General features: G+C 37.5%; 1 protein-coding gene across 3 annotated transcripts in view; it reads left to right on the forward strand.

Annotated features, from left to right (window-relative positions):
- Positions 1-502: 502 nt before the first annotated feature.
- Positions 503-19,892, forward strand: part of itga11a (integrin, alpha 11a) — a 50,221-nt gene continuing 30,831 nt past the window's right edge. Inside the window, exons 1-3 of one of the 3 annotated variants that reach the window (XM_017414175.2) lie at positions 503-639; positions 8,824-8,938; positions 19,664-19,776. In XM_017414175.2, the coding sequence (XP_017269664.1) occupies positions 567-639; positions 8,824-8,938; positions 19,664-19,776 (301 nt within the window). In that variant the 5' untranslated portion in view covers positions 503-566. Of the gene's footprint in view, positions 640-8,823; positions 8,939-11,456; positions 11,516-19,663; positions 19,777-19,892 lie in introns of those variants that run through there. The other 2 variants (XM_017414176.2, XM_017414177.3) reach the window with 2 other exon arrangements.

The raw sequence follows: 19,892 nt of genomic DNA on the forward strand, positions 1-19,892 counted from the left end.
GCATCATTTATGTTTTAAATTAACACTAAGACAAAACTGTTTAATATGTTTTTATAGCATATTTTACTTTTATTAGCATACTGTGCTATTTTCTTATCACAACATAGTTTATAAAGTAACTTTTAATGCAATAAATTAATTAATAATGATGTTGTTTTGTTGTGTTTTATTTATTCACACTTTGCCATTACTGCAAACAATTTTAAAGTTTAACAATTAAGTTTATGTGCTCATTAAAAAAGCAGATACATTCACCCCTTTCACACGTTGTCATGGTCTTATTTTCTTCAAATTTATGAAAATTTAAACCCTAATGTGCAACTCAGGAGGACTCTGCCTAAAGATGAGTCCTTTTAGTGTATTCAGCCAGTCCAACTGAGCTGAATGCTTGAAGGACAGAGTACTCCTGCCTTCTGTGGATATGTGGACCTCCTCCTTCTCCCACAGTACCCTCCTACTTCTTCACTTATAGGCAGAGCTTTCACTGAAGTCAATCAGAGAGGGATCTTTAACTGTGCTTGCCGCTGGGTTTCTGCACACCCTCGCAGCAGTCATTACTCGAACACATGTATGCTTCCAGCAGTAAACATATGGAGTACTACAGCTTCCTCGTGCTGTGGATCTGCAGCCAGCATTTAGGTGAGTAAAAGTTGTTTAGATGTCCATTCATGTTTAAATGTGTATACTTACAGTATACATTAACATGAACTTTGTGAGTTTGTTTTATAGTTTAAAATATTGAGCTTTAATTGTGTTCACCAATTTGACTTTGACATTAATGCTTTATAGGTGGTCTTTTAAAAAATACGTTTTTGCTTCCAAAAACAAACAACTCTGGATTTTTTTATCCTATCATCTCTCATGAATGAATGACTGTGTGTGTGACTCACAACTTAAACTGACTCTTGACCCGCTATAAAGGCAAAACCCAGGGAAGCAGAGCTTAGTGGCAATATTGAAGGAAATATTGTTCTCCAAGGGTCTGCATAAGTGCTTCATATGTTGTTATTGAAAACATGCATGTTTTGCTAAACGAAATGTGAAGCTGCCTTTTCACAGTCAAGTTTCCAGCATTTGAAAGGTTCTTGGTGCTCAGCCAGAATTGTGGTTAGTCACTAATAAAATAATTAAAACAGTAACATCTATACAAGATAAAAGGAAGGAATTAACAGCGAGTCAATAAAAAAAAGCACTGGAAAGACTATTTATGTGAAAGTTAAACCTTTGAAAAGTCCCAAAAACAAATATACAGTTGCCTCAAGCATAAGTAAAGCTATATAAATCTACTTCATAGTTTAAATGTTGTATTCAACTTTATTACAGTGCTGCAGCAAAGAGCTCGCCTGGTTTAAAGTTCGGTATATTCTTGAACTGTAACCACAGAGTTTAAAGACTGTGTGTTGGAAATATTTCCATAAAATTTGGTGCATGTCATCATTGTAGCTGTAAATCATGTTGTGCCAATTATATTTTAACTGGCAAACTTTGCTCTCTTTGTCTGTTACGGTATTTACAGAAAAAAAAACAGATTGACCTCTTTGAGGTTTTGTAAGGCTTGTATTTATCAATACCTATTCATTTTAGGCACTTTCTGAATGATTCAAAGCTGTGGAACAGATGAGAAGAAATCTATTCTAAATATTTGGTTTGATTTTGGAATTTGTTGGAACAAAGTTTTGGACCAACTCCAAAATAAAAGAGTTTGTGACCTTGTAGCTGGAGAACGATTTCATGGCTGTGGTGGAAGATGTCTTGTCAAGAGTAGAAGAAGTAGGCTTCATTTAAGTCTACGGTTTGTTGAGTCTTGGGACTTTAGGACAAAAGATCCCATCCAGATAACGTTTAAGGGGTCGTTTCATTTGAATGTTGAGGGAATATGCTGTATATTGGATGGGAACAGCAGTCATTTGCCTCATAAAGGACACGTCCTCATAAGCACAATCCCAACAGGCTATGTCAACTCAAATATTGTTCTTATGTAAACTTTGAATTTCATCCTTTTAATGGACATTCAGTGTGACCTCCACATGCAGGGATTTCAAACTGTCACAGACACTTCTTGCTATAAATTTCATATATTTAAACAATGTCAAAATTGTGCTGCAAATGTCAAAACTAATCAATCACTGACATGCAGCAAATGAATTAATACTGCCGGCTCTCTGAAATATGCAATTATTACACAAGTACATAAACGTGTCAGAGTTCAACTAGATTAGGTCAACACTGATGAGCATCACACATATAAATATTTTTTGGTCATCATATAATCTACGTTAAACCAAAATGAAATGGACAGCAAACCACAAAGCTGCACATAATGATGGCACAGAAGGATCTAACTTTTACAGAGGATGTGAGGATACATCACCCTGTCATGCATGGTGAGATCTATTATCTATTTTGATTATTTTTTTAATATTTGGCCCCAAACTTTGCTTTAGTGGGACTTAAAGAAAGAAACTGAACACAATACTGGGCAACAATGTTTGAACAAACTAAAAATCCAAATGGCTTGACAAAACAGAACTGGGTAATTATTGCCAAAGTGTAATTGCTGCTCACATTGATGGATGATGTGAATTGCATTTTGTACTTTGCATGAGTTAAGTGGTTGTAAATCTTCCTAACATTCTAAACAATTTTGCAATAACTAGATGAGAGATTTGATTCCTTTTCAAACTTGTTCTGGTGAATCCATTGATGATGAAGGCAGGGTTTGATCATTCTTCTTGATTATTTTTTAATTAATTTGTCATCTGTTTTGTCTTGACATCATTACAAATGGCTTTAAAAGAAGGGAAAGGGTATGTCAAGTCAATGGATGTTTACAGGAATACAACAAAGGAATCTAAACAAATGTATTAGACATTACCAAAAGCCTTTCAGAAGAAGGTTTATTCTAAAGTGAAATTTGAAGGCAGCTTTGGAGATACTGTGTCTTAGTTTATGGACAGAGGGATCCATAAAACGACAGATTTCCTTTTGTTACAAATGCACCTTTGGAGTAGTTAGTTTAAATCTGCACATGTCAGTGGTGTGGAGGAAGCACACCAGGGCAATGTCTGAGGCCATTTAAAAGAATAGTTTGGAGGTTTAGAAGTGGGGTTCTGTAGAAAGGGTATGGACAGTCAGTATCTTACCTGTTGTAGATAGCTCTCTCAGCACCCCAATTTCACAGCAATAGAGTTTAATTCTGACTGAACAAATGAGATAAGAGCTAGTCAGAGGAAAACAAAAGATGGTAAGCAACCTGATGGAAAAGTAATGTGCAAAAACCTAAAAATAAAAAAGAGAGAGAGAGCTAATGCCATTTTATTGCCTGGAAGGCAGCAGAACCAGATGAAGATATAAGCAAGATGTTGATGGTAATTACCCAAAGTTAAATATGGCATGATGTTAACTTTACATTTTATATGCTTATTCCAACATTTCACATTCCCTAAAACACCTGCTAACATCTGGCTTTTGTTTGCGGTACGATGAGATTTAATCAGTTCACATCAGATGATCCTGCAGTAGTCATGGGTGTTTACTGTTCTTTCAGCAGTAACTTAAAATATAACTCCCAGATGGGCAAGTGAATTTTTACACATTGTGCTTCACTTAGGGCTGCAAGAGGAGGCATAAATAACTATTTTCCTGTTGTTAGCACATGTATGCCAACAACAGAGATGAGCGCTAGCTGCTCTTAATTTAAATCCATGATTCCCAGCCAGAAAAAAAGATTCACAGCTCCCTCTGGGTCAGGGATGAGTCTCCCCCTCAGAGGAGAAGTCCAAGTGTATGAGTATTTGGTCCATGAGTAATGGTGGGCTGGAACAAGAAATAGACAGATTGGGGCTTTGTCAGCTATAAGGCGGGTTTGGTACAAGTCTGTGATGGTGAGAAGAAGGAGAGCCCAAGAGGTGATCATTTTACTGGTTCATCTATGTCAAATCCTCACCTACTACCATGAGATTTGAACATGCCTGCAAGAACAGGATCCCAGAACCAAGTGTCTGAAATGTTGATGGATACCAGGGCTCAGAGTAAAGCTGTTACTCATTTTATCAGAGCGTCAGCTGATGTATTTTCCTAGTTTTCTATCTTGAAGGATTTCAGGAACACCCCACTGGAGGAGACCCCGGGGCAGTGAACTTGCTGGAGGGACTGTATATGCCTTCTGGACTAGGACTGCCTCAGGATCCCCCAGAAGGAAGTGGAGAGTGTTGCTGGTAGCAAAGGGATATCTTAATATCCCCCCTGGACCCGTTGCCTCTGTGCCATAACCTGAATAAGCAGACACAAATGGCTGTATGCCAACCATTGTGTCTCATGTAGAACCTCAAGAATGGACAGTAAAAGTCCATTCATAAAACAAGGTCAGATGTGTTCATTTACAGTTTGTGCTCTCACTGAAATTTCTCTCTCAGTATCACTGCACTAGGCTCATTCCCTCAGTACTTTTAACAATAAAAGGCAAATTTTCCACAAAGAGTCATGCTTATTAATTATTATGGTTCACCTCACACTGAAAGATACACTTTGGGGGCATTTATTAGGTTAGTAACTTAAAGCCATGTCTTTAATGCTGTTCTTGTCGATCAGATTTGAGAAGGACACGTGTAGCCATCAGCACACTGAGGATTCAGGGAAATTCTTAAATTGTCTTGTCTTAAGGAAGATACCTGAGTTTGAAAAACTTCTTTAAACTTTTAAATCTTTACAATCAATTCATCTTAGATGTGCTTTTGTTTCAGGCTCCAAAACAGGAACAAAATACATGAATATGTATGCACTGCCCAAAACACTGATCATTTTAAATCAGGACCTAAAACACATTATTTTTCCAATAGTTTGTGAGCTATTGGAAAAAAGACAACACAGCTTTTATTGTGCAGTTTGATGAATTGTAATTATTAAAGTTTAATTCATATTGATTGCTGATTGAATCAGTTAGTGAGTTTATACAGGTCAACTGAGGTTGTTTTAAATGTACCATGGAAATTAACTTTAACTTCAGCTGGCTGCATTTACAGTTTTGGCCACAAGGAGACAGAAAAATAAGACATATTTCCTCCTCCTGTTCATCTGATTTGCAACATCAGGCTTACTAAACTCCCACACAGTTATGCATTTGTATGATAGCTAATGATGTTGTGCTGCCACAGAGACTTTAAATCCCTGTAGGGGTTTTTGTTGGCTCAGCGGGTTAACAGCTTGTTAAGCAGTGCCCAGTTGGTGGAATAACGAAAACATCTGGTTTAAGATACCCCTTGCCTTTCAGGGTATTTGCTTTGGCTTAGGAAAAGGTGCCAACATGTTTGAACGTATATTGTCCACGGTAAAACATTTTTCCAAAGAAAAAGGTTTGAATAGAAACATGAGGGCTATCAATGGAAAATCACTACAATCTGTTGCTTCTGAGCTCCTTTTCATGTTAAACCCCACAGATCTGTTGCAAAGCTCGTGGTTCTGCTTCCATAAATCCAGTCTGAAGTACTGTTTACATACTAACACAGAACTGACTGTAAACACTGACCGAAGACAGCAAAAAAGGAAGCATAATGATGATGTGTGTGTCCATAAATCCTTATTAACGACTAAAAAAAATGCACCAAGCATGTCTGATATGAGGCTTTCTCCAAGCCAGCTGTTTGCAGAATGCGTTAACATGGCTGTTCTGTGTCACTGGGTTTGTGGTGCGGCTCCAGCAGCTTGGTGTTGGGCCAAAGGCAGCAGCGGACTTCGTGGTTCACACCGGCTGCCCCCGCCTGAGCTTTATTTATCTGGGCATGGAAATTGGTACACGGGAAACCCAGCAAGTCTCTGACCTTACATTTGAAGCTGCAGATATTACGAAGAATATTAGATTTCTTTGGCACGTCAGTAGTGGAAACTGGATAACCTGAATTCGCACAGTTGGTACACTGGAACATTTATCTTCAGAGCTTGAAAGTCTGCCTCGCAGTTTAGGATTTTCAAATTAACAAAAGTGATGCAGCTCGCTGCCCTCCATTTGTAAAAGGATTTATGCTCTAAAGTTTCCTGCTGATTTTTATTTAAGTCTCACACTCCTGTTTGTTCTCGACTATCTATTTTTAGTCACCCCTTTTATGTTTAGCTAAACAGAAAGTTTAAGAAGGGGTTTGAAGCCAGGCTAAAAGACCGACTCAACATGTGGATCCGCCGTACGACAGGAAACCAGCTATGAGGTGAATGTGTCAATATTTAGATGAAGTGTTTGTATGGCAAAAATGGCTTTTTATTTTAATGGAGGCTTTCACGAAACAGAACAAATGGTCTATGGTGGCGACAGTCAAGATGTTACAATCTTGACAGGGAAACAAAATGAACGACTTACTGTATTTATTCTGTAGCTGGCAGTTCAGTCACATAATAGCTGTGGTAAAATTGTGGTCTTGATCATTTGACGTTGCCTGCAATCACACAACTCTCAGTTTAAGCCTCGAATTTACAAATACACGCAAAAGAAGCAGCAGGAGTGGATATTTTGTTTTCTGTGTGTTTAGACAACCTGTTTACTCTCCTAAACATTTAGTATCCGAGGAATGCAGATAATTTCCCAATTCGGTGGATCAGCCTTTTTCCTTCAAGGAATACAGCTGCTCAAGATGCAACTTCTTTACATTTTAAAATGCAAACAGCTGCAAACCCAAATAAGAAAATCTCCACTGCTGTGCAACAAACAGAGCCTGGGTTTCATCTTCACGCTGCTTTTATGAAGTCTTTATGACCTAAAGGTAAAATGTGTTTTTTGTTGTTGTTTTTTTTGTAATTAAAACATGCTGCTGTTACTTTATTTCTGTTTAAGCTGCCAGCGCAACTAAATGTAACTTACAATCAAAACTATACATATTTCAACACATAAAATTTAATATGAACTTTTTTTTTCTGGTTTGTTCATCAGTGGAAATAGATCCTTCTCTACAGAAGAACGGCAGTAACAAGAAAACTTTTTTTTTCAAATGTAGTGAAATAATTAATAAGATTCAATAAGCTAAAACGTCTGGTGTGAAAAAAAAACAGTCATCAATATCAAAAAAATTTTGTCTCAAGTTCTAATCAAAACATTGACACACAATTGATTAATCAACACCACCTTGGCATAATGAAATTATAACTTCTGTTAGATAACATGCATTTTATTTCTTATTCACATCATTGCCTTGAACTGGATTGAATCACACTACCTCTGATGCCAAGTACTCCTTGGACAATACTTGGACACCAGACACAGACATGTTAGATGAGGAGTTGCAACAACATTATAATGTCAAAAGTCTTGTGTGTAAAGTGGGAAGTGAAATGTTTCAGTAACAGTGGCTCAGTCTACATTTATTGTCCAGCTCAAACTTGCATTGATTGTGTTGCCTTCATATTGACCGTATTTGGCTGCAGACAAACAGATTTTAAAAAACAATTTGTGGTGGTTCGTGCTCAAGTAGGTAATCATCCCAAGCTCATTTTGTCATTATGCACACACACGGATAGGAGAGAAAAACTGGCTTTTATTGTGAAAATCATGCCTGCTTCATTGTCATGGTTGGTAATTGGGCTGCACCGGGTACTACTGACCTGAATTCTAACTCATCTTTTTCTGTTTGTAGATTCATTTGTGACATGTGTCCAATTTTATTTGGCAAACCTCGACCTCATGGCTTACATTCAACTGAGTTTCCCCTATCAGGGGGAAAAAGACTCACTTGACTTAACATTACTGGATTCTCCCAGATGGGGAACTGCCTGTGAGTGGGGATGTTTAGCGTTACGCCAAGAGATTGAATAAACCCAACAGAATGTGGCCAAGAACCTCAGAGATAAAAGCAGTGGGGAAGTTTGTGGAAGCTGAAAGCCGAAGATTTTCTGCTCTCATTCACACTGCGCAGCTCAAACTGTGTGTTTTATTTCAAACTTCATCTTGAGAATAGATCTCTGCACATCATTAAGCAACAAGTGTCAATCAATTTACCTTCTGTTTTCTTTTCTTTAAGTGAGTATTTGACTCCATAATGCTGAGTATTGTGGCATTTGAATGTTAATAGATTGCTGTGAGATCTTTTTACTTAAAGACGCTGAGATATTACCCTAAATCAACATTTGATAATAAGTCTAACAGCTTTCTGGTTGAGTTTGTGTTGACAACAAATGACCAGAGGGAAATGATTCATCCACATTTTGAGCTAAAAATATAATTCTGTTACTTCCCATCCTCACATTAAAATCCAAGGAAATTTAAAAGGCAAATGCAGCAATCACCATTAATAAGGTGTGACTTGGTGACATGCAGAGTCTACAAAAACAAAAACTACCTTCTTTGATTGGCATTATAATTAAAAACAGATGCTCTCAGCTCATTTTTTACCACCTCTGCAAGATGTCTTCAAAGGTGAGAGAAATTAAAGTTCACATTTGGGAAAATGAGTTTGCTTTGATCAAGTTCCATGGCAAATATTACTTTTTACCCTCTTACAACATCAGGTCACATTTCACCGTCTACTAACTACTGTATCAAAACAGAGCTCAGTACTGAGTCTATTTCGTCTCAAGATATTAGAAACCAAAGAACTAAAGTTATTTGCTTTTGAGTGGACATAAATTCCTTTTTTTAACCTCTTGTGTGTTGATTGGGGTTTGTCAGGGATCTTATGGAAGTAAAAACAGTCGACGTGTAGGTGGTCATTTTGACACAAAGCTATTTCAGAAATGCACATTTATTTCTGCACATTTCCTAATGGAAAAGCATGTCAGTCAAATGTGAACTCCTGCACGCCAGGTTTTTGATACGTCTCCTGATATAAAGTCTTCTTTTCTATGAAGGGCTCCATGACTGCTTCAACATTGACACAAAGAAACCCCAGATCATCAAAGGCCCTAAACAGGTCCAGTTTGGATACACTGTTCAACAACATGTGGCTGCAGGGGGAGAAAAATGGTAAGAGATTCTGCACTATATTATATAAAGTTCAACAGCTTAACATTTTGTACTTGTATCCAGCAGGAACTTCACATTAATTTCTGTTGATCAATTTGCAACCCCATATGTTCGTTCAAATTAAACTATTGTTGAGCTATTGTTCCTAAGTAGTCCATCTCAGATGGTCAGATTCATTATGTAGGTTTCATACCTAATTACGTATAAGTATATGACTTTAAAACATTTGTTTGAATCATATTAGCTGCATTAACCTTTTTAGGATGCAGTAATAGCATTTGCACCCATTTAGGCAATGTTTTATTTCTAGCTTTTGTTCGACTGTCTGAAATGACCTCAGTTATTAATCTTATAGAGATGAAGAACTTTATACAGTACTGATTTACTGTTGACTTGGCAGAAGGACAGTTAAATGTTTTATTTATTTTTTTCTCTGGAAAGATAGTGATCTACTGTACCTCTCCTGGGGTGAGCAAAGATTCCTCCCAATAACCTGAATGTGCAAAAGAAACTGTAGTTTTGAATCAAATATATCAAATCCATCATATGACCTCATAACTTACGCTGATTCCCAATGCACTATATTAATAGGTCAACTGGCTTCCTGCGATTGCCAAAATTAGATCCTGGCGTCCCCAAAATGTCTATTGGCAAGCATTGTACTGGCAGTGTGTCAGATTTCAGCCTGCATTCATCATATTTCCTTTTTCTTCTCTAACTCAGACTTCCAATGCTTCTGTGCTTCTGGGTTTAATTGTTTCAAACAACCTTTATTAGTCAGTTTTCTGACAGATAAACACCTGCAGTTTTAATGACTAAAAAGTCATTTTCAGTGTTCAATTTGTCTCCTATTTCCCTCTACTAATTAAAATATTTCCTTATCTTTGTCTTACTTACTAGCCTACAAAAGTACCTCACATACATGTACTTAATCTCACACCTGCATAAACTTTTATATTTTAGTCATTTTCAACAAAACCTTCTCATTTAGAGAATAAGTCAAATAAGTGTTGCTATGTTTGATTTTTGAATGATTCTCACTGGCCTGTTTATTCAAGCCCAGTTTGTACATGAAATTCACATAAATATGACATTGCAAAAAATAAAATAAAACAAACAGCAACAACAAAAACTCTCCTAGGTGTCCAACATGTCTGTTTTCATAGGAGGAGAATTGCAGTGATATGATAGTTGCACCTTAAAGCAAATCAGTACTAGAGCTGATTGCCTCTTCTAATTAATTTTACTACACTCATAATAAAGTGTACCAGTTCATCAGTTTTACTTTATAATAACAACTGTAAGGCTAAGTTAAAGCATTAGTGAAACACACGTTTAGTAATTCCTTTCTAATTGCTGTTGCAACAGTGTGGAGCCACACTTTAGAAAATGATTCACAATTACTTTCTAGGAACATGTAGTTAAAAACTGTTAATACAACCCCAGCAATGTGGCAGTAAATCCTGTGTTTGGCTTTTTTCCCCTTGTGAGTAGATTGGTGTTCCTCTTGGCAAGTTATCCTGCTTGACCACCACAGGCTGCCAGCAGGAGGTCTATGTTACCGTATGTGAGCGAGTGTGTGAAAATCAGAATATTGTATCTGTAAACAAAAAAGATTCTTTAAAAGTCTGATCTCAATAAGGACAGATAACAGACAGAAGGTGATAGAAAGCTTTACAGTCTTGTAATTTTTTGAATTCCCAGTCAGATCTGTGGGCCATGAGAGTTTTAGGACATTTGTTGTGACCTGGGGGTAATTGTTGATACTAGAATTGAGTACAGATTGAGATTCAAGTGGATAAAACTCATTTTGAGGCTTGATAAAAACCACACTGTCCTCAGGACTCACAAAGGGACGAAGTGAAAAATAAAAAGAGCTGCCAGCTCCGCATGAGAGAAAATATCTACTGCGCTGCAAAATCCAATTTGATTTTTTATTTTTTTTAACCACTCTGAGCAAACAGTAGGCAAACCAAAAATGGGTCTGATGAGGCAGACGTATGTGGAATGAAGGTCACCAGAGACGCAGCCTTGGCTGAGGTAAATGTCTGAGAATGAGGTGGAAACATTTTTAGTGGAAGAGTAGATCTGTACAGGCTGTTCAAACAGCATATACCCAATGTACCCAAGTCAAAATAGACAAATTGGAATGTTATTAGTTATTAGTTGTTTCAGTACCTAAAGAGAAATTATTTTATTCATAAAACCAAAAATAGAGTAAAAAATAACAAATGCAGACTTTGTGTATGTCTTTTCCTGAATGACTGGTTTATGGCACTTTTATGTAAGTCCTTGTTTTGTTGCTCATCTGAACATAATGAAGTAAGTGGGGTTTACACTTTGGTTATTAATTGGTTTTCTCCCAGGCTGGTAATTAAGCCATTTTATGGATTTCAGGACTAACGAGACAATTCAGTCAATGCAGCAACAGCTGCATTTTCACTTAAGCAAGCCTTTCTATTTGCTTACATGTCTGTGGGTGTGTGCTGCACAGTGTGTGACAGTTCTCAGCTGGAGTAAGGAATCTTTCACGATGTGGCTCAAGGGGAAGATTCTGAAAGGATCAACAAAAAAGGGGTACAAAGAAATGTTATTTCTGCTTTCTTCACAGTTAGTTCAATAAAGGTAAATGCAGCAGAGTGTTTAATGAGCATATTAACCACCTGGAGGTGGTACAACTAAAGAGAGATTAATGGTTTTTAAATATCCAAAAGGATTGTCAAAAGGAAAATCTCCACTGTTAGACACAACAGGTTTTTCTGCAGCTATTCCTGCATTAAATATGAACACAAGAGGTGTAACATTTGTAGTGGTTGTATCACTGAGCTAAAACCAACAGAATGTGTCCACAGGGCAGAATATTTTATGCTCCAAAGAGACTCAATTTGAGCTCCCGATCACTGCTGGCAGGAGATATGTTGAATCTACTGACAAATGCAGTTGGTGGCCTGTACCTTCCTATGACTGCAAATAAGTAAAAACTGAGACTACTTTGTGGAGCGTACAATTTTTTGCTCAAGGGGGATGAAGTCAGGGCTCTGTGTGGTCCAGTCAGGTTCTTCCAGACCAAACTCATCAAACTATGTCTTTACAGTCCTTGCTTTTTGCACTGGGGCACAGTCACGTTGAGACAGGAAAGGGCTTTCCTCAAAGAGCTGCCACAAAGTTGGAAGCATAATGTCCAAAATGTCTTGGTATGCTGAAGCATTTGGATTGGAGATAAAGGGCCAAGTCCGAATCCTGAAAAACAGCCTCATACCATTATCCCTTCAACTTCACACTTGGCATAATGCAAAGTAACTTTCTCCTGGTATTTGCCAGACCCAGACTCTCTCATTTGAGCTCCAAACAGAGAAGCAGGATTTGTAATTTGACAGAACACATTTCCACTGCTCCACAGAACAATGTCGGTGTGCTTCACACCACTCCACATGGTATTGCACTTGGTTATGTGAGGTTTGAATGCAGCTGCTGGGCCATGGAAACCCACTCCATCAAGTTCCCGCCGCACAGTTTATGTACTTACATTAATGCCAATGAAAGTTTGGAATTCTTCAGCAGAGAATAGGCAACGTTTACGCACCATGTGCCTTCGGAGTCGTTGACCCTGCTCTGTGATTTTACGTGGTCTTCCACTTCTTGGCTGAGTTGCTGTTGCTTCCACTTTCTAATAATATCACTTACAGAAAACCATGGAATATCCAGCAGGGATATAATTTCACAAACCGTCTTTTTGCAAAGGCGATATCCTATGACAGTACCACACTTGAAGCTGGTGAACTCTTCAGAATGACCCATATTGTAGCACTAAATTTTGCAACTAGGTACTTGGTTTTATATACCTGCAACAATGGCTCTGATTGAAACACCTGAATCGAACAATTCTCAATACTTTTGTCTCTATAGTGTATGTGTCTGCTTGACTTAAGTACTATAATGTGGATCGATTGAACAAAATTTGTTTTTTATTAATTTATGGAGACGGGTTTGTTTAGAAACAAGTTAACCAAAGGTAAGAGGTTGTTTGCTTAATTTGACAAAAACAAATGTAAGGTCAAAATGAAAGTGTTAAATTAGAAATAAAGTAGAAACTTAAAAATATACATTTGTTCTCAAATTTACAGTGTGCTACCTCTGGTAATAATTTTTTTTTTCCAGTAATAATGACAGCTCCTCTAGGTTTTTTTTCTTCTTATTTGTGTCAAATGCAGACAGTGGAAAAAAATGTTTCATTTTCACTTGGAAAAAAAAGAGTTTCTTCTGCTTAATAAAACAAAATTTGTATACTCTTGTGTTTGGAGAAGATACCGACTCTACAGCTGATTTTCAGCTGCTGATTTTGTGCTTTGTGTTATCTGGTAGCCTGAGTAGCCGCTTTTATTCACTCTATTTACACATTTGACTCCAGACAGATCGGAAAAATTGTTCCTACTGTAATTCTTTGATGATTTATACCTTTTAACTTTCTAACCTTCGGTTTCCCCTGAAGTGGCTCAACCTTAAATGAGCTTTGAGAAGAATTGAGATTGTTACGATTTCTGGCGTTGCTAGAGAGCATCTGAGCCAAACTGCAGCGCTGTCAACTTTTCCTAGTTGTCTGACGTCTGCAAACACTCAGTTGTATATTTGAATAGGAGCAGGTTCCCAGCTGGAAAGTGACTCTATTAGGAAGAACGTTTGTAATAAGTTTAACCTGAAGAAAGGCACTCATGCTGCTGCATTCAAGAAGCTGTCTTGACGAGCCAAATAACTCAAGTATTCAATGACATCTGATAACGTTTTATGCTAATGGAGATTACTGTGTGTGCCAAATGTTTTATCTGTCAGAGTCAGATAATTTTACCTCTGGCAGTAATTTTCTACTACAAAAGTGGAATATCTGACTGTCTTTTACTAATTTTGAGTTTAAACTTAATCAAATAGTTTAGACATCTTGGTAGATTGATAGCTTATGCCCATGACAACTGCTGGAGCTGCTAAGTTACAGAAAGGTCACCATGAACAAAATGGGTCATTTTCTCATATGTCTACACAATATTATGGCATTTTAAACACTTTATTATAACAGAGTCTCTTTGGGGAGCTGAGAAGAGGCCTCCAAATTGCAAGAAATGTGGCTTTTTAAAGCTGGTGGGATACTTGAACCTATTTAAGTCATGCTCTATAAAAGCCTCCCACTCACTATTCCAGTGTTTATTTTTCAGCAGTTCTACCAGATCTCAGCTGAGACTTGATCTCTTCTCATTAGTTGCACAACACTGAGAACAACAGGAAATCTTTTACGTTTTTCACCACTGCTCTTGAATTGTGTCTGCTGTATGTGCCTTATTTAGAGAACTACAAATTAACATCTTTATACATCTCCTAAACAAAGTAGGAAACAGAATCCGGTCTAACAACTATTAGTTAAAACAGAGCTTTGCATCCATACTTATATTATCTGCTTTAAAGTCAGTATTTAAAGCAGAAGGATACAGTGGATTTAAAACTTTAGAAACCAAAGAAAGGGAACAAAATATTGTGTATAAACCATTTTCTGCAAAAATGAATAGGTTTATTGCTGGGTAAAATGCAATGCTAAAGCAGGAGTACTTTATGCTGTAATACTGCTGAAGATATTACTTTATTAGATGCTGGCTTCAGGAAAAGGCCTAAGTGTTAACTTCAATTATCACTACTTCTCTTGTTCAAAAATATTCTTTCTGAATCCTGAATAAACAAGACCAGAATTAGCTAAGTACAAAACTCCAGGCTAGAAAATCCAGCCCACAATCCATCTGTGCATCTCTTCGGCCTAATCTTTGTATAAATGCTACCTTCGGCTGGAAATGGGTTTGTGATTACAACATTTCTGCATATGAGGTCATAAATGAGCAGCACAGTAGGGCTGTGGTTAGCACTGTAACCACACGGTAAGGTTCCCGGTTTGAATCCCATCCCTTACAGCGTGGAGCTTGTATGTCCTCACTGTTTCTGCTTGAGTTTTTTTTTTCAGGTTCTAAGGTTTCCTCCCATGCTTCAGTCCAAAAAACATGAAAGTTATGTATGTTTATCATCCCTTATTTAGACATGGTGGGGGTAGGAAATGGATGAATGAAGTGCAAAGATGAACTGGAGCATCAAAGTGAGCTAAAAGCTAAAGTCAGCATGCTGATATTTGTGAGGATTTGGATTTTTTGTGTTCTTGGTTTTGTTTTCTTTATTTAGTCTTGTGATTGTTTTCAGTTTGTTTTTTTTTATGTTCCTGCTCAGTAGTTCACTCCTCCCCTGTCACTCTTTTTGCCCTCCTTGTCACGCCCATCTCCACCTGTCCATAATTATCTCCACTCACCTGTTTCTACTTACCTCGTCACCCTCAGTATTCAAAAACCCGGTCACTTCTCTCACTATCTGCTGGTTCATTGTTTTTCCTTTTTTGATAGTAGCTGTCTCCGTGCCTTAGTTCCCAGATGTTTTGTTCCACTGTGCTTATGGGTTTTTGTTCTGTTTGTGTTTGCTGCCCGTCAGCTTTTGTTTTGTTATTTTTCTTTAGTTAATAAATTAGTTTATTTTTACCATGAGTCTGCACTCAGGGTTCTTTTCTGTGTCCCGTGATCCTGACAATATTCCAGCATATTTTCAATTTTGAAACCACATCATGCTGACCACTTCCACAGTTTTATTTTAAGGCCATCTGCAAAATGTGTTTTAACAACCTCAATGCAAAATAATGCTTTTTAATTGTTGAAACTATTAGTGAATCTGGCCATTATATGTTAGTCACTGAAGGGGTATCCTTTTTTATTTGACAAGCTGGATGTGTGAAAATAAAAGATTGATAATTAATATCAGAAGTAAGATTCTTACTGTTTGGACCATAACTGCATGTGCCAGCCCAATTAATCCATAGAGCTGTGAACATATGCTGGTTCAGGCTGCAGAAAAGTTCTGCAGTGTGTTTTAGAATAGCAACATCTCTAATGACTTGACTAACATGACCGTAAATTTAATTCATGGGACAAAATGGAGGTTTGTGAAACTGAAACAAATTACAATAACTAGTACGTTCTTACGAATGCCGCACGAGTCTTCTGATTTTCCTGTCACTGTTAGTTTGATGGGCTCGGGCAAAATAAATGACTTTTACAAATGACTATTACAATTCACTTGATTTATGAGACAGCATTAACAAAAGTACACTCATCTCGCTGATGCAGATGGATGAAATGTCATGAACAAGCGTGACACTGAAGCAGCATGCTTTGTGTTTGGGGCATGGATGTGGTTTCACAGCGTACACATCTCCTTTTTCCACGTATGAAAAACATTACCAAGCTAATGACAGCCTGGGCTTTGGGATGGCACTTCCTCAAACCCCAAAATACTGTATTCCCTTGTAACCATGGTAGAAAATGTCTGAGCATTCTCTTGGGGTCAAGTTACATTTTTGAGTGTTTTTTTTTTCCCCTTTTCTTGCTGTGATGATGCATTCACCCCAACGATTCTTATTTCATCTTTAACTTTTCTTTATAATCTCCCGAGTAACAGACAACAATAGTCTCTTTTCATCAAGGTGGATGTGTCCTGACCTGAACTTAACATGCAGTGTTTCCTCCTGCCAAGGCACAGCAATAACTGAGGTAATAATCGTGATATTAATAGCAATAAAAATATGAGCGCTGCTGGAGCCACTGTGGAGAAATGATTTCCAGATTCTGTGAGAAGCTAAAAGCTGGCTTCAAGGGTAGTAACATGCTTACTTCCACATGAGTCACTCTTTGATGTGCAGTGACAGACTGTTTGATCGTTTCCTCTTGTTGTTGTTGTTGTAATATATCAAGCCATAACTGGTGCTAAAGTTTCTGGGAATGTGGCCTGAAAATAGCTTTTGTCACACGTAGAGCCACTGCAGAAGAAACTCACAATAAAAGATCCAAATTATCCGTCACAATGTCTAAATCCGGCGCTAAGTTTTATTGTTTCCCAATCCAAATGTATGAAGCCAAGAATCATGTATGTTAAGCAAATATATGTTCAACATATTTTCCTAAGTGGTTGCATCTGACAGGGCAAATATCTGCAACCTCCGGTCTGGAGTTTTCCCAGTCAACTCCCACGTGATAACTCCAGGAAATGGAATGACACAACATGTGAACACATTAGGGAATCTTCCACAGCACGCATGCATTACTGCTGTGCATTACATCTTGTTTATTTACACGTTGCTTTTGTACCATCTCAGAACAGTCAGTATAAATCAGGAAGATCATCCAGTCTCCTGCACGCTGCTACAGCCTAAACAAAACACTCAGGTTTCCCAAGCATACATTAGACAACATGCACTGTGCCCTGCATGCTCCGGCCAGATGTCTCTCCTGAGTATCTGAGCTGTAAAAATGCATCTCGCACGGAAAATTTCCCACTGTGAAGTGCCGGTGTGGAGAGGCCCCCATGCTGAAAAAAGTTCATTCCTGCTTCTTTAAACATTCTCTGGATTTCACGTCACAAAACTGCTGTACGCTGTGTGTGTGTGTAAGTTTACTGCAAAATTCCTAAGGTCTGAGAGTTTTTAAACTATTAACATGATAAGAGTAAAACTCAGTCTTTAACTCAACTCAAGATTATCTTTTAGAGCACAAGATACTGAATTTGTAGCAAAATGGAAAAAGAGTTTCTATTTTAATTGTTAATTAGTAGCATCAGTCCTTTAGCAATATTACTTAAAAACTAATGAACAGATTTTGGTGAAACTTTCAGCAATTGTTGCTAATAAAATAGAGCTGCTGTGTTGCTGCTTTTACTGCTACTTAGATTTAAAATCCCAGCTAAACTTCTGCATTTTATAAAGTTATTTCAAAAATGAGATTCATTTAGGAAAGATTTTGCCCTTTTGTTTATTGGTTGACTCAAACACATTTTTGAAGTTTAAAAAAGAAATTAAGCGATGCTATAATTTTATGTCAATGTTTATTGTGAAGTTGTGAATCCCTTTAAATGACTGCCATCAATTTGAGCTATAGCGTCACTGTGATATCACTGAGTCATAATGCATTTCCAAATGATAGGTTAGAATGTCACTTTTACATAACTATCATAAATCATTCAGAAATAGCTGAAACATTTTTAAACATTCCTATGAAAATGTCTATGACTAATCTTCTCTGACTGGAGGTTTGCTCACCATTGTGAACTGGATCTAAAACCATAGCAGTCATACAAGTCAGTTATTTTCATTCATTACATTACATAATGTTTTTAAATCACGACTAAAGAACTTTTATTTGTCATAGACTAGAATCTGTTTGATATCCGATGAATTGCCAAGAGATATTATGTAGACATTCATACTTTTCAGACAACAAAAACTACTGGTCTACAGTAAGTGGTGCCAAGATTTCTCCTTGACTAGTTTCAAACATATTTCAGGTTTCAAGTGTAAAACTTTAGATTAAATGTTCGATAAAAAAACAAGCATCTTTACTCCAGAGGATAAGTAGTGTTTTGCTGACACCTTTTCTTTCTGTTCTGCTATTTGATGAATATGTGTTTGTGTCACCTTTGGATAAAATGTCCAGATTTGTGAAGCTTTTGATTTCCAACGTTTTAAACTTTCAGCTTAGTCACTAGTTGCCACTTTTGTCTTCATTAATTTAAGTCTGTACCATCAAGGCATTGATTTTGCAACCTACTGTGTGTGTGTGTTCACGACAAACGGTTGCTGTCCACCAAGTAAGACTTCATTAAACTGAGAACCTCGTACACTATATGGACAAAAGTATTTGACCACACCTGTTATTTGCTGGATTGAGATGTTTCAGTCAGGGTCTGGGCTAGGCCCCTTAGTTCCAGTGATGAGCAAACTTAATGTTTCAGCATACCAAAATATTTTCTTATGCTTCAAACATTGTGGAAAGAAACAAGGCCCCTTTCTGTTCCAACACGACTGTGCCCCAGTCCTCAAAGCAGGGACTATAAAAACATGATTTGATGACTTTGGTGTGGAAGAAGTTGACTGGTCCACACAGAGCCCTGACTTTTCCTCCATCGATCACCTTTGGGATGAGCTGAAACAAAAACTGTGAGCCAGACCTTCTCGTCCAACACCAGTGCCTGACCTCATAAATGCTCTACAGAACGAATGGGCACACATTCCCAAAGAAACACTCCATAATCTTGTGGAAAGCCCTCCAAGAAAAGTGAAAGCTGCTAGAGCTGCAAAAGGGGAACCAGTTCCATACAAAAAAAGAACTCCCACACAGAAATGCAGCTGCTGCACACCTTTATCACCATTGAAGGTGTGCAGAAACATATTAGTGTATCTGATACAGTTCAGACAATTTACGTTTACAATATGAAACTTTTTAAAGGCAATTTTATTATGAAATGACAGCCCGACTCACATGAAGAATGACTGAACTAACCAGCTTCTCTGTGTGACTGAGTGATAGTGTTCTTGAGGATGAAGCTGGTGCTGCTGGAAGTGAATAAACACAGCTACTTCCTTGGAAAAATAAAAAGTTTAAAGTCTTGTCAGTCAACCCAGGTGTTTTTTGTGGGTCACTTATGGCAAACGTCACAATCATATCCCTTGAGAGAGTTGAATACCAATGTACTCAAGAGAGGAGAGATTAGGTGAAGTTGTTCATGGTTAACTGTTTATAGGCATCAACTGAAGACTAAAGCAAATTTAAACATTGATCAACCATATTAACTTTTTAAAACCATTTTCTTTTTTCCTTTTTGCAGGTTATTAGTTGGGGCCCCGTATGAAACGACTGGCCCTTATCAAACAGGGGATGTTTATAAATGTTCACTGAGCAAACAAACCAATGGCAACGGTTGCATGAAGCTCAATTTAGGTATAGTACTACAAAACACCACTCAAACTTTTACTACATCTTTACGAAATATACAGTACTACAGTACATATAACCGAGGCTTTTTGGTGTTGCATATGTGTTAATATATGTTGGTT

Source organism: Kryptolebias marmoratus, linkage group LG15 (assembly GCF_001649575.2).
Source record: "Kryptolebias marmoratus isolate JLee-2015 linkage group LG15, ASM164957v2, whole genome shotgun sequence".
NCBI classification, from domain to species: Eukaryota; Metazoa; Chordata; class Actinopteri; order Cyprinodontiformes; family Rivulidae; genus Kryptolebias; species Kryptolebias marmoratus.